The sequence below is a fragment of the Ambystoma mexicanum genome, chromosome 5q (assembly GCF_040938575.1).
Source record: "Ambystoma mexicanum isolate Mex_15411 chromosome 5q, UKY_AmexF1_1, whole genome shotgun sequence".
Classification (NCBI taxonomy): Eukaryota; Metazoa; Chordata; class Amphibia; order Caudata; family Ambystomatidae; genus Ambystoma; species Ambystoma mexicanum.
This window is the reverse complement of record NC_090933.1, coordinates 940,734,723-940,749,887: the sequence shown is the minus strand read 5'-3', so window position 1 is coordinate 940,749,887 and position 15,165 is coordinate 940,734,723. Positions and strand designations below refer to the sequence as shown.

At 45.7% G+C, this 15,165-nt stretch overlaps 1 protein-coding gene across 9 annotated transcripts in view; it reads left to right on the top strand.

Moving 5' to 3' along the window:
* Nucleotides 1–15,165, top strand: part of UBR5 (ubiquitin protein ligase E3 component n-recognin 5) — a 2,447,509-nt gene that overhangs the window by 1,633,553 nt on the left and 798,791 nt on the right. For all 9 annotated transcript variants that reach the window (XM_069621460.1, XM_069621458.1, XM_069621459.1 and 6 more), the window contains 2 exons: nucleotides 3,277–3,449; nucleotides 3,530–3,640. In XM_069621460.1, the coding sequence (XP_069477561.1) occupies nucleotides 3,277–3,449; nucleotides 3,530–3,640 (284 nt within the window). The remainder of the gene's footprint in view (nucleotides 1–3,276; nucleotides 3,450–3,529; nucleotides 3,641–15,165) is intronic.

Here is a 15,165-nt window from a genome sequence, read left to right as displayed (position 1 = left end):
AAACAAACAACTTTCACACCTCAAACCCCTTCATTACATCATGGTACCAAAATATCACACCACTCAATTACATCACTGTGTGCTGACGGGCATGGTTCAACATATTAATGGATTGGAGATAGTGTGAGGCGGACATAGATATTGTTGCAACCCTAGAACACAGTTGTGTCCCCCTGATCATCTCCCTTTCCCTTGTCCCCTCAGCCCCTGCCCTGTTGCCCTCGTTTCTGAGCTCCCCTCTTGCGATCCTCTTCAGTTATGCTCCGATAAACCTATGCAGCACCATGGCTGGATTTTAATTAACTACATTTGATTCCTTTTCCCCTGCCAATTTTGCTTGGGCGCCCAGGTGCCTAGCCTTGTGGCCTTCAAAGAATCTCATTACGAGGCCCAGGCTGAACTACAGTGGCCTGAGAGCCATTTCCCTTGCAACATTTTCCCACATCCCGCTTGGACTAGTCCCATCATCCTGGCCTTGCTGCGTCACCGTTTCTGATCAACTTGCAAAAATAAACCTGGTTAAGGTCAGCGTGCAGCTCTTTATTCTATGCTGCCTAAACAATGCTTTCCTGGCCTGGGCCTATAAAACATGGACTCTCTACTGTTCAAATATTGTTCAAAAAGCCCCTTACCCTTAAACCTGTTCTTCACCAGCAACCCCGCTATTGGGTGTGTTTCGCACTCCTTTCTACCCTCACGTGTGATTCTCTGTGTAGAGCCTGCACCCTGTCACGCCCCACACCAGATCAATGTGACCTGCGCCATGACATCACCACACCCAATGTCACCCATCACGTGACTCTTATGTCACTGCATCACTTATGTAGCTGATATGTGGGCCTCCCTTGGCAGCGCTGAATCTGGACCCTTACAACAAAACTTTCTGAGGTGGGTTATGCCTTTTTCTGAATTGGGGAACCCCCTCTCCTGGGGTTTTTCTACAGGATTCCTGTTCTTGTTTGGTTCACTTTGTTGTCTTAATTCACAACACTTTGTTATACAGAGTTTATGTTCTTGATATCCCAGCTTTCAGAGTTCAGTTGTGATTTTTATCTGAATTCGTAACCCCCTTTCCTGTGGTGGCTCTACTGGATTCTTTCTCTCATAATTAGATTCACTTGGTGGTCTTTATTCACAACATTTTGTTACTCTTTCTTAGGGAGTGCTCTCCCCATTCTTAGACTTTTTTTACTTGCGGCTCCCCCTCCCCAAATCCTCCCCTCCCTCTCCGCTCCCCGGGCTATTCGTTTCTACTTCTCACGTTTTCACATTCAACCTTATTCGTCACCTTCTTTACTCGTTCCTCATATGTCTAGTGATGTTGGTACACTGTTTGAATGTCTCCCTTGTGGCTTCACAAGTTCCTCTCTTCATACCACTTTGTCCTGGCAGCCTTCTTCTACCTTTCACCCTGGGACCTGCGTTCGTCCAGGGTGGCCTTGGGGCGGCTCGGCACTCGCTCAGTTAAGTTGCTTTTCTTTCTTACTTCCAGTTCTCTGGCTTCACATTCGTTCCACTCTCAGCATCTCTGCAGGATGCTGTGGTCGGTGGAATGCTGGTGGGTGGGAGCTTTCTGTGCTCCCGGCTGCACTAGTCTCTGCATCGTTAGACGGTCGCTTTAGCCCACCTTGGCACGGCAGTGGTCACCACCATGTTGGACAGTTTTTCTCACCCTGTCCTCCCAACGTTTTCTCCGTTGTCTGCCTTGCCGGGCCTACGGCATTCTCAGACCTTCGAATTGCTGTGGGTTCCGCAGCTTCCCACAGTTCCGCCTATCCAACGTTTAATTACGACTGGGTGCTTCCCATGTGCACCGTACTCTCTTCCTCTGTGATCCACTCATCCAACTTACATGCAAATCTGTCCTTAAAGAGAGATTCAATTTTGCTGTAGATGGGATGTTTGATTGAACATTGCCTAAAGCCTAATAGGATGACACTGTATTAAAGCAGTCCTATATATGCAGATAACATGGTTAGCCTAGGGAGTACCTCATAGGAATGAGTCTGTATCCCCTGAGACGGAGTCCCTCCCAGTGATGTGCCACTTGCCCAAACCCCTAGGCAGGGCATTGCGGAGCTGGCTCACCTCCCCAGCCTCAAAGGAGGCAGCTCACCCTTGGGAGAAAAGCTGAATAGGCTTGTCACATTTGCTACACTTAAAGTATATTGAAAAGTGATACCAAGTGTATTGAAAAGTGAAGTGTTGGTGCTCTTATCAGAGCCTCTAAAGGTGATTGTGTGTATATTAGTAGTGAATGTTTTAGCATGTTACATAGCTGTGTTTTTTAAATTGATAAGTTGTCGAAAGCCTAAAATAAATAACTGTATTTTTATATAGTCTGCCCAACTTGTATTATTTAGTGTGCTTCGTGTGTGCTTAACTTAACCGTTTATCACACCCATGCCCCCCTAAGTCTAAGCCTTGCTGTTCAGTCCCACTACCTAGATAGAATTTGGGTAAACATGAGTGTTTTCCATCTTCATCAGAATAGGGTGGTCTTTCAGAATCTGTGCACAGGGCTGGTTCTTAAAATCCATCTTAATGCTTACAGTTGCTACTTTGGAAGCCGTGAAATCGTAGGTAAAAAGAAATGCACTCATTTGCTGCAATTCTTGATGATCAATAGTATAAATAAGGAATGTGTTCACCTTCATCATTTGGGACATTGAAGAAATGGCATATTGATGGTGCTGATGCATTTCCTTGAAAGCCTTGTATGATTAATTTCATCATTGACCTGGACTTACTGAGGATAAATCTTGATGTTGTGTGTCTAGCTCCTTGTTGCGCACTATATAAACTAAATGTTAAGACTTCTTATTACAGGTAATTTGTTGCTTTTTATTCGATAGTTGTGGCTAAAATTAGAGCTTCATATTAATGTAACTCTTAGAAAGAAAATATTTTTCTAAACAATTTATGATGGTCTGTGACTTGTTTTTTTACCTGCTATGAATAAACAGTTTGTACCTTCTGTGATTGACAATTACCTGATGTCGTTTTGGGTGCGAATGCGGCCCAGAATTACTGTGCACATTTGTGCCACCCCATTTCACTTCAACATTTTACATGATCTCACATGGCCATTATATAATAATTTACCTTTTTATCATATGCAGTAGGTAGGCTGGACTATGGTCTGTATTGTTAGTGTCTGTGGTTACCCTGCAGGGTTGCTATCAGTGTAGAATGTGTCATTCTGAGGCCTATCTCCTGATTGCCTTAATTCAAAGAGAAGGCCTCACTGTAACACACTTTCCTTCTGCTATCTAGGCTCCACTCTCAATGACAAAGATGAAGATACCTTCTCTGCAGAGGCTGGGCAGAATCATCCGTTTTTCCGTCGGTCTGACTCCATGACTTTCCTTGGTTGTATTCCACCAAATCCGTTTGAAGTTCCTTTAGCTGAAGCAATCCCACTAGCAGATCAGCCCCATCTGTTGCAGGTGACATTTACATTAATAATCGCATGCATTTTCTTTCCTGTCTCAATATTTGTATTAAAGTGTGTCTTTATTGTTTCTAGCCAAATGCCAGAAAGGAAGACTTATTTGGTCGCCCAAGTCAGGGCCTTTATTCATCCAACAACAGTGGAAAATGTGTAATGGAGGTGACGGTTGACCGAAATTGTCTTGAGGTAAGAATTGTCAGTCATAAATATTACCTTTTACTTTTCCTCATGGAACCCTCAGAAAAAGAAACCCCAGGAAAGCTGATAAGCATCTTCCGAGAAACAAAGTGTTGTATACCATTGTGTCGATTATCTAATCATTGTTCTGGGTGCAAATACATTTCAGGCCAGAAAAATGCCAAAATTGTTCCAAACACAAATGCATGGTTCACAAGAATGTGCAGGGAAAAATGCAACATTAATGGGCAACAATATGTCGAATGGGTGCGCCTAAAAGAGGGTCAATGTCTGGACAATTTAAATGATTGATACAACTATGGCAACAACAAAAAAAACCTCTCTCTTCTAACTTGACCGTCTTCCATCCTGCCGGAAGACAGATTTGGGACACTTCTATTTTTACAAAAAATGTATTTATCTGTTGGGTAAGAATTGGTGCAGTCGCACTGTGTGAGACTACACAACACTTATATGCTTGGTATTAGGTAACCCACCTTTTGGTATAGGTCTATACTACACAAGTTGGTAGTGTGACGGAGCAACCAGGCCTATCTCAAGAGGGGTAAATGTGAGCTGTACAAATGAAATCCGTCAATACAAGTAGTCAAGTAACACTTGCACTCAAGGGTTCAGTTATAAATAGTTATTTATTTAATTAACATACCTTTTTAAGTAAGCGTTCTTTAAAAAGGCAATTCATGTAACAAGGTAAATATACTTTAAAAATACTTTTCAGACTCAAAGCAAGTTAGTGGATAATCTTTGGATATGCATTTTACACAATTCCTACACCCTCAGGCGACTTCAATCACAAGGACAGTAATGGCATTTATATATCGCACTAGTTATACTTTGCAGATTCTGAGGTTGCTGTTGGAGAGAATTCTCAGAAATGTGCTAATTCCCTCCACCTTAGAAACCCCCAGCAACTTTGCTGGATTTTGAGGACTTTGATTTTATTTAATGTGGAGAGAGTGAGACCCTTTTTCCCACTCATGTGTATTAATGTGATTTTTGTACACTGTTTCTTTTGGTTGTGGAGTCTGACAAACTCCATAGGCATCATCTTTTACATTGTGTCACACAGCACCTTCAGTGCAGTGGCACAGGGAAGTCTTTCAGATTTCCCAAAGGTTTAATCACCTTCTCTTGGATAAACTGCTGTTTCCAAGAGCAGTAAAGTGAAATTGACTTTACTTATGTTTGTAACTTTCTAGACCCAGCACACACTGTCTTACAATAGGGTGCTGGAGGGGTTACCGAGGATCCCCTTTGTCTTGCGTCTGTTACCCTTTTCTCACTGAATGGCTGGTGGCAGTGGTTTCGGTTTAACTACCAGGGTGTGCATTTACCGCAGGCTGCGTTTGCAGCAACTGTAAAGCACCCAAGGGTGTCATTTTTGTCAAAATGGCCCGGTCTTCTTTTTTCGTCATTTCTTTGTGGAAAGGTCCTTCTTGAGATTTACTCTGCGCGCCAAACCAGGTATGGTCCCATTGTTCGCTTTGCCTTTGGCGGGATTCACGAGTGAAGCCCGCCTCTGGCACCAGGGTTTCTGGAGGGTATGCAGTAATAAAATTGCGGCAAAAATATCGCCTTCACAACAAATCACGGCGAAAATGTCTTGGTTTGACCCGGTAAAGGTGTACCCCATTATACCATTTAAGGGGACCGGGGGTTGCGGAGGGGTCCCCTGCATCCTTTACATGGACTGCGGCAGAAAAACCACTGCCTTTTTGCTGTGATTTTTTTTTTTTTTTTTTTTTTTTTTTTTTTGTGTGTAAACAGCCCTTTTTGCAGCAATGTTAACACATGGAACCGCCTGGAGTAGGCAGGGAGTGAGGGAGGTGCCCAAAACTCCCTGTGCTTAGTCTCCTAGGAGACCCAAATGCACTCTGTGGCGACTGGCCGGCTGACTGTCCGGCAAGGACAGCCACCCTGCTGGGTGACTGACAGCTAGGCTGGAATGAATGGGAGAGAACTGAAAAGGTTTCCCTGTGCCACTGCACTGAGGGTGCTGTGTGACACACATGAAAAGTTGATGCCTATGGAGTTGTCTAAAACTCCATAATCAAAAAAGCACAAGAGTAAAACGCACATCAACATACATGAGAGAGTGGGAAAACAGTCCTCAAAATCCAGCAAAGTCGCTGGGGGTCTCTAAGGTGAAGGGAATTAGCACATTTGAATTCTCCCTAACATGGAGTTACACAGAGATTCACAGTTACAGGTATTCAAATAAACTTACACTCAAGGTTTCTTACATAAACAATTATTAGCAATATAATAGTAACCCAATTCACTTCAATACTGTACACTCTTAGTTTCTAAATTAGTAAAGACCCTTTTGGGATGGCCCACAGACACAACCTACACCCACAGGTGACTTCAATAGCTAGGGTGCTGAGGAAATAAATATCTTACTGTTGGCATTTAGAATACTCTTAGAAGTTGGAAAAAGGCAAAGGTTATTAGAACAAGAGGCCACAAATATTCTTAAGCAGGCAAATACTTTTAGATCCCCAAAGAAGAGTCATTCAGTTCAATAGGCTAAGCCAAAGTCAATGGGCAAAAGTCTTGTATAGGATGAACCACTTCTGGTAAGTAAATGGAAAAGTCTTTGCACACGTTCTTAGGAGTCTTTGATGAAAAGAAGAATAGAATGTAGGGCCACAAGCTGATTATACGTGTGAGGGATAGAAGATGCAAGCAACTCTACAGCAAGAGGTAAGTTCTCTCAGACTTTTATCAGTACCTTGGAAATGAAGAAAAGGTGCTGCAGATGACTCTTGTTCCTGTGTAGATTTGCAGATGTCACTGTTCCTGGGACTCAGTCGTGGGGACAAGAGGGAGGACGTTGGGGGACTCCTGCAATGCACTGGGACGGTCAAAACTCCACACCGGCAAACTACACTTTCAGTGGCTGTTCAGTGTTTCAGCTCCTCACGTCTACCGCAAATAGCAACACTGCGGTTCCTGGCTGTCGAGATGAACTTTCCTTGCTTCTGGGGGCCCGCACTCTGTTGAGGGGGCTCAGGCTCGGTCAGTCCTGCTTCCTGGGAGTCCAGAGGATCTTCCTGTAGCTCTAGGCCAGCTTAAAAGCAACGCACACAATCTGGTTTCCTCTCCCTGGCTATACGGCTTCCAGCAGCAACTCTGTGGAAATTGAACCCGCTCCAAGATGGATGTCCAGGTGGCTTACTTTGGAGTTGATTGGTCCCACCAACTCAAGGGGAGAAGTCGTCCTTGCAGGTGCTTCTCTATCGATACGAATTTGGAGTTTCAGCACAGCAGCACGGCTTCACCGGGCAAACCAATGGTCCAGGAGTTGCAGTAGGCGTATGATTGGCTGGCTGACTGTCCGGCAAGGACAGCCACCCTGTTGGGTGAGTGACTGCTAGGCTGGAATGAATGGGAGAACTGCATAAAAGGCGTGTCTCTTGGCTTGGAAGGCAGAGTCGACCACTGGAACGAAAGAACCGAAGACCAGCTTGACGAGGACGGCTTCTGCAACTCCTGGACCGTTGGTTTGCCCATTGAAGCCCTGCTGCAGGTCCGAATCGCTAAGTTCATCTCGACAGAGAAGCCCTGCAATGACTTCTCCCTTTGAGTTGTGGGACCAATCAACTCGACACTAAGCCACCTGGATACCATTCTCGGAGCTGGTTGTATTTTCCTCAGAGTGCTACAGGAAGCCGAATAACAAGGGAGAGGGACACCAGTTTGTGTGCTTTACTACAGCTACCAGAATTGAAGAATTGCCAAGTGCCAGCTTTGGCCAGTCCAAGTGCAGTGCAGGAGTCCACTGACGTCCTCCCTCTTGTCCCCACGACTAAGGCTCAGGAACAGTGAGATTTGCAGGAACTGCCAGTAACAGAAGTCTCCTGATGCACCTTTTTCTTCATTTGTAAGGTACTGTGAAACGAGACTGAGTAATTGCTTCTCGCGGTGAAAGTACTTGAAACTTTCGCAACTAGCAGGCCTAATCAGCTTGTGACCCATCATATAATTCTTCGTTTTACAAACTACTTCTGAGAACCGTTTTTTTTCTTATCCAAGTCTTTAGCCCATTGACTATGGCCTAGCCTATTGAATTGAATTTACTCTTCTGGTGAACTTAAAGTATCTTCACTGTCTAAGAAAATTGTAATTCTTTTATGTTCTGTTAACAGTTTCTTCCTCGGGTGTTTCTCCCAGTGGTCGACTCTGCTTTTAGTCCCAAAACCTTCACCTTTTAAGCAGGTTTCTCCGATTTATGCACAGCATAGGCTGTCGATCACACAGCAGGGTGGCTGTCCCGAAAGGACAGCCAGCCTGCCAATCAGGACTGGTTGCATTCAGGCATTCCTAGAGACAGAGGAGTTTTGGGAACCTGCCTCGCATCCTGCCCTTCCAGACACACTGAGGCCAGAGGCGGGCTTCAGGGCTGAAGCCCGCCAAAGGAAAGACACGCAGCGGGCTCAAATCAGTCTCAACGCACAGAGAAAACCCCACGAAAGACCTCACAAACAGAAAATGGGCAAAAAAAAGACTGGAGACATTTTGACAAATGGTCACCCATGGGTGCTGTACTGCAGCTGAGAGTTCAGCCTGCAGTGGGAAATCACAATGGTGGGAAAAATTCACCCACTGCCACCAGCCATTTACGTAGTGAGAGTAACCTAAAAAGGTTACATAAGGGTAGGATAAGGGGCTACTAGTTAACCCCTCAGTACTCCACGTTAGATGGTGTGTGCTGGACCTACAAAGACAAAAGGTAAGTAAAGTTAATTTCAGTTTACTATTCTTGGGAACTGTAGTTCACCCAAGAAAAGGTATTTAAACCTTAGGAGAAATCTAAGGATTTCTCAGTGACACTGCACTGAAGGCGCTGTGCCACTATACAAAAAGTAGATGCCTATGGAGTTCGTCAGACTCCAAAAACAGTGAAAATAAAGAATCCAAATAAGGTCAAAATACATGAGTGAGAAAAAGGTCTCGCTCACTCCAGGGTTAAAATTAAAAAGTCCTAAAGTCCAGCAAAAGAGCTGGGGTACTCCAAGGTTGAAGGGAATTAGCACAGAAATCCCTAACATTATCCGCATATGCTCGGTTTTGGATGCTACAACAATTAACCCTAGGGGCAGTGTAAAACACCTGACGAGAACAGGAAGCCAAACCTCTCAAAATGTGAGTTGCATAGGAATGGAGACAAGGGTTAACTCTCAGGTATGGGCTAGTTGGTTGACACAGGTATAATCTACACACACACACACATCTAGAAAATACACCACACCAATATACTGTTAAAAATACTTTAATCAAGTGACACAAACAACTGTCAGTTCAAATAAGTACTTCAGTCATGATACATAGTACAATGTCTATGTGTGGGTCATTTGCCCAGGGCAAGCCTCCAAAACAATCTAAAAGGGTGTGGGCACAACCAGGATACCATACAACCCAAAACGTAGGTAAATGCCGAGTAGTATGCATAACTAAGTGCAGTGTCCTAAAGACACATTGCACCCTGGTACATGTGGCAGGTCCCAAACCTGGTGGCCAGCGACTTAACACATTTGGCAGGGTGTGGGGATTAAAAAGGCAAACACAATTTTATCCCTTTAGATTTACAGTCCCTGAAGTGTAAAAAGCTCAATTCCCGATCCTGACTTCCTGCTGGACCCCTGGGGGGAATCGAGCAAAAATGTCCACGGGCAGGTAAGAGCCCCAGAGTAAATTTAAAGAGAGTTCCAGTGTTATTTCAAAGTTCCATAGGATATCATCTGAAAGGTTCACAGCCATCTACACTGAAGGCGAGAAGGACAGGAGGACCACCCCATGCAATTCTATGCAGCACTTACAAAATCTACTCACCCACTCACATTGGCAAGTAGATTGTATTAGGGCAAGAACCATGTTCATGGTACTCAACCATGCTGGTGAGTATGGGTATTAAACTTTTTTACCTTTTGCTGCAAACGAACATGTTTCACTGTGCATGGCTCAGCTTTTGTGTCAGCGGCACCTTTTTACAAATACAACTGGTAACTATTTTGTCACCTGTCACTATGGGGCGAGTGCATTTCTTTTCGGTCGAGTGTGTAAACAAAGTAGCTCACCCTGCAGGTCTAGTGGAATTTTAAGGATTTGCAAGGCCTGCTATGGGTATCGTGGTTAGGAATCACTTCCCACGGACCAGAGAGGGACACAGTGTCCTTTGTGCCATACTGCCCCCCAGCCAATGACACTCGCCATCCTAAGCTCCACCCCTGATGGCTCTCTTCAGATTCTATCGCATGTTTCTAGTGTTGGGAGTCCTCGTGCTTTGCTCTTCGAATTTATTGGATTTCTTTGCTGTTTTTGGCAATTTTTCTCAGTGACTACCTGCATTTGCGTTGTTGACAAAGATAGTCTTTTCATCGTTGCAATCTTCTCTCTGCAACTCCAGCCGGCCTAGACTTGGGCCTACATCTGCACCTCGACCATGTCTGTTGTGGCGAAGAGCCTCGTCCGGGCCTGTGAATCCTGTGGCCTGAAAAATAGTTTTGTCTAGTATCGGCACCTCAAGTGCCTTTTGGCTGCACCCGAATCACGAAGTGGACGGATGCGACAGAAGGCCTCTGATGCGGCTTCTCGGTGCAATCCTGCCTCATCCAGGACCGGCAGGTCTCATGAACGTACTCCCTTTGGAAAGAAGAGGTTGAGGTCCTTTGAGGAAGCTCCTTCTGGGGGGTTCCAAAAGAAGGCCAAGATCCTCGCTCCATCTGCTTCCTCAGAGGGAGCTGCGGCTGCAGGACCAAGTTCTGGAAGATGTCGGTTTCTGTTGCCAGTTCAGTCGACGGTTAGTGTTAAGACTGGTTTTCTATGCTCTGGTGGACAGATGTATAGAAGGCCAACCTCGGATTGTGACCTTGACAACTCTGGGAGCTGTAGCCAAACTAGTTCTAGTGAGCAAGGCAAGTGGTCTAGGCGAAGTCTCAAGAGTTGGTGAGCTTGTAAGGGGTCCACAATGAGTGAAGCAGTCTGGGAACACATTTACACAAACCGGTATAAAAATACTTATTTTCTTATGGCCAGAAAACAGTGAAAAATGACTACAAACAGGTAATATCACACCCCACTAACATTGTTACATATACACAATCACTAGGTTAGGGCAAAATACATATCAAACCCCTGTAAAGGAAGGTACACATTAGTATTAGCAATACAGGGCCACAGAGATTCAATCCTAACTTCAGAAGTCCATCTCAAGATGTATGGGTCCTTGTGCCCAAAAGTTCAGCAAAGTTCCATACAGTTTGTAAAGCTGGAAAAAAAGAATGTAGGGTCACTGGAGTCCAGTGAACAGTTCCATTGGTTAGGCGACAAGTTGATCTAACTAATAAACGTGTTCCCAACTTTCGGAGTGCTTGTGTGAACCAGCAACGGCATAGTCAGTTATGTTTCTAAAAGTTATCCAAACTTTTAAAAGGGAGTTAGGGGTGCAGGTAAGTATCGATACAGCCCGCCCCCCAGATTCTTCACAGGACTTGGTAGATCGATTTGAAGAAGGTGCAAGGTTGCTTTTCCTGCCGTCAACCTTAGCCCTCGATTCCCAGGGGTTGCAGTTTCGAGCAGCTCTCCGGTCGGTGTCTAATGCTGGTGCAAGGTCTACCAGTTGAAGGTCTCCCCTCTCAGGACAGGAATGGACGCAGGTAAGCAATTTTGGATGACGGCCACCGATGCATGGTGACGCGAAGGGATGCATTTGGCGTGGTCATACTTTCCCTCCTTTCTCTGGTCCCCTCGATGCTAGGACCACGAAACATCGCACACAGGTAAGTCTTGTTGCCCAAGCTGAAGATCCCCCAAGTTACGTGCCTCAACTCGGAATGGCGACGTCCACAGCGCGGTATCCCAAACTCAGCTGGTCTGCCACAGGACGGTCCTTGGGCACTTCCAGAGACTCTTCTTCGCAGGACTCAGAGCTGACGCCGAATGGATGTTCCCTCCATGGGTTGCAGCTTCTTCGCAGGACTGTTGGAGATATTTCACAGGACAGGGCTATACCGGGGCAGCAGCAGAAGTTTGCCGCCAAGCAATCTTTTGACAGGTTCCCGGTCTCCTCGTAATTCTTGTAGCTGGACAGGAATCTTAGCTCCTTCAGCTTCTTTCTAGAATGGGTGCAGGGATCCTCTTCTTATCCCAAAAGCCAGGTAAGAGCAGCAGCCCTTACTAGCCAATGACCGATCTGGCCCCCACATGCACCCCTGCAGCGGTTCAATCAGGACCACTGGCAGCAAAACTCATTCATTCCTCTCGGACACACTGGCACAAGGTTATGGATTGGGACCAGACAAATCAGCCAGCTTCCTGACCGTAAACACACACAGCCCCCCTGTGTGAATTTTTTTTTTTAAATTTGATTTATTATTTTTTTCGCGGCTGAGATTCCCACCACGGAAATGGCCGCGTGGGAAATGTATGCAACACAAAAATGTTCGTACATTTCCCATGCGGACATCCATTGAAAATTACACCGATTCAAACACATACCCTTGCTCAATCCCCCAACATACCCTCACTCACACCCGCTACTTACCTTTCCTTCAGTCCTTCAGACGCGCTGTGTCCCTGCAGCGCTGGTTCCCTTTCGCGTCTGTGATAGGGAACCGCCGCGCCAGGGTCCTTCTTTTTTATTTTTGCTCGAGTGAGCTGCAGGGGTGTCCCCCGCAAGCCCCGCCTACTGTACTTTATAGTATAGTGAGCAGGTTGTTGCGGGGGACACCCCAGCAGCCCCCAGCTTTTTTTTTTCTTGGCTCGGGTGAGCTGCAGGGTTGTCCCCTGCAACACACCGCTCACTAGACTGTATATAGACTGTATATAGTGAGCACGGTGTTGCGGAGGACACCTCTGCAGCCTTTGTGTTCGAACTACTTTTGGTGGTATCTGTTTTAGGTCTTTTTGTAAGGTCGCTAAATTATATTCAGTCATTTTGGCCTATTCCGCTTTCACAGGCATACAAGGATTTTCCTGGACTCACAAGCCAGTAAGAAGGCTAAAAGACAAGATGGCCAAAGGACAAGCGAAAAACCTTGTTGCATGGCCATGATTGATGGAAAAAACAGTCCTTTCGAAATTCGATGTTTTCTTTGCAACTTTTTCTGCTGATACCATGACCACTAGCCACAGTGAGTAGCCAAACGCGGTAAGGCTGAAACTAAATGTACCAAAAAATGATAAAAAGTCAGGGCTGCCACCAGAGTGTTAGTCTAGGGCAAAACAAAAACTGTACCGGTTATACTGCATTGTAAGATCCATTGTACAATGATAAAGTTACTACAAGTAGTAACAAAGTAACTAGACTAAGGGAAACACTGTTTTCAAGTACTGAAGGACATGTCGTTATCCCCATAACGGATGAGCAAAAGCCAGTTTAGTGAGGCTTAAGGCTCCAGAGCAGGTCAAATACAAAAATAAAAGCAAAAAAGTTTAAGGATCCATAGAAATGGAAGGAAAGATTTAGTAAAGGGGAATCTTTCCTAACAGTTAGCATTCTGGCTGGTGGGTTCCGTCGGTCTGCGAGGAAGTCCTTGACCCCATCTAAGCTCAAGTTTTGAAACAGCAGACCTTCTGGAAGCCAATCAGCAGCTCCGACATCTTCGTCGCTGTTGGCGATGCGGGCACTGTTGACAACAACCACGTCCATTGCGACCACCACATCGTCTACAGCCTCTTGGTCAGCGACCAAGACCACTTCGTCAACGACCAAGCCCGCTGCACAGTCCGTGAACGCTTCGTCAATGAGGTCCTGTTGACTACCTCATCGATGAAATCGGGAAAAACAACTCTTCCTTCGTTGACAATGTTTGGCAGTGACTGTTGTCTCAACGTTCACAATGACTGCTCCAAGATTCTGTTAGCGAGATTCATCATTTTTATGCTTCATCCCCTCTCCTAGTGAGACGCCCAGCAATTTTTGCTGGGCTTCTGGACTTTTTTCTTTCAATCCTAAATGAGTGGAGCCTTTTTCTTCTCATTAATTTTTGTCGGCTTTGTCTTTTGGAACTCTATTCTTTGTATTCTAACTGTACTATGGAATCTGTCTGCTCCATATCTTAGTCATCAGTGTTTTTAGTTCTGCAGCGAGCAGCTCCTTATAGGCAGTGTTGCTGCGAACCCTTAGGGTCCTCCCTTAAGATTCCCTTTTCTATATCCTCAAGTAACTACAGTTCTTAAGGATAGATAGACAGTATATGTCCCAAAACTCTGTAGTCTGAGAGATGGCCACACACCACCTTCAGTGGAGTGCCAGAGGTATACCTAGTATCTCTCTTCTCCTGTGACGTTTTAGTCACATAGAAAATCTACTAGTTATGGCTGGTGGCAGTTGATGTGTTCTACCAACTATTGTGTAGTACTTATACCGCAGGCCATGTCCATAGCCTTGGTAGTGCACAATAGGGGGCAACCAAGACCCATCTTGGGGCCCTCGCTTCTTTTTTTGCCATTGCTAGCGTGGTTGCTCTGTTAGCCATTCTACCATTCTTGTGTGTGTGTGTGGTTTTTTGCCTTTGGTGGGGGAACCCGTGGGTGTCCCCGCCTAGGCTCCAGAGTGTCTGGGCAGGCAGGAAGTGGGGGAGGAGTCTTCCACCCCCTGTCCTTTGTTTCCCAGAGTGCCTGAATAGGACCAAACGCCCATTTCTGTAAAATGCTGAGAAAGATTGCAGAGGAATGTGTGGTGGAACTGTATAAAAGGTGACGCTTCTGGAGTTAAAAGTAAGTCGACCACTGGAAGCGGAAGTAACTGAATAAGACAACGACCAGCGACACCTGCAGACCCTTTGCAACACTGTGAAGCGACCACTGCTGTACTGACCCTGTTTTCTGTGCGACAGAGGTGCTCAGAAGAGGACTTCTTCCCTTTGGCTGGTAGGAACAACCAGTCGCAAGACTAACCTCTGAATTGATCCATCTCCAAAGGTCCTTGGAGTTTCCAGAGCTGCGGAACCCCAATACCAGGAGAGCTGCTGCCCATTTCGAGTGCATCGTCATGGAAAGGCTGAATCCATCCAAATCTTTGCTGAACCCGTAAGGACACTCCAGAGATCCGATCCAACTCGCCCAGATCCCCTCATCAGAGCATGGGACTGCAGGAAGCGAACAAGGTTGACCAGGCGATACATGTCCTTTGTTGGTGCTGCAGAAAAGGCGTGAAAACCGCAGAGTGAACCAAGAAGTTGCTGAATGTCATGTCCCAGGTCCTGTCTCGAGACTGCTGCTGAGCGATACCGCCCATTGTCCTGCCTTCAGTCATCAGACCAAGGAATCCGGAGGTCGGGTTCAGAGCTGCAACATTGCGGAGCATCCAGCATGAGCATTTTCTTTTAACATAAGGTACTATAGGGGGAAAAGGTATTGCTTAACTGATTCCAAGAAGTCGCTCCAGAGAGTTGAGGTGGAACTGAAGGTGTCCAAGGTCGGCCCCTCTTATCTCAGACTTTTCGTATTCTGCTGCTTGTCAAGACTTTGAGCCCGCTCCAAACTGCCTTTAGGTAGGGTTGCATTTT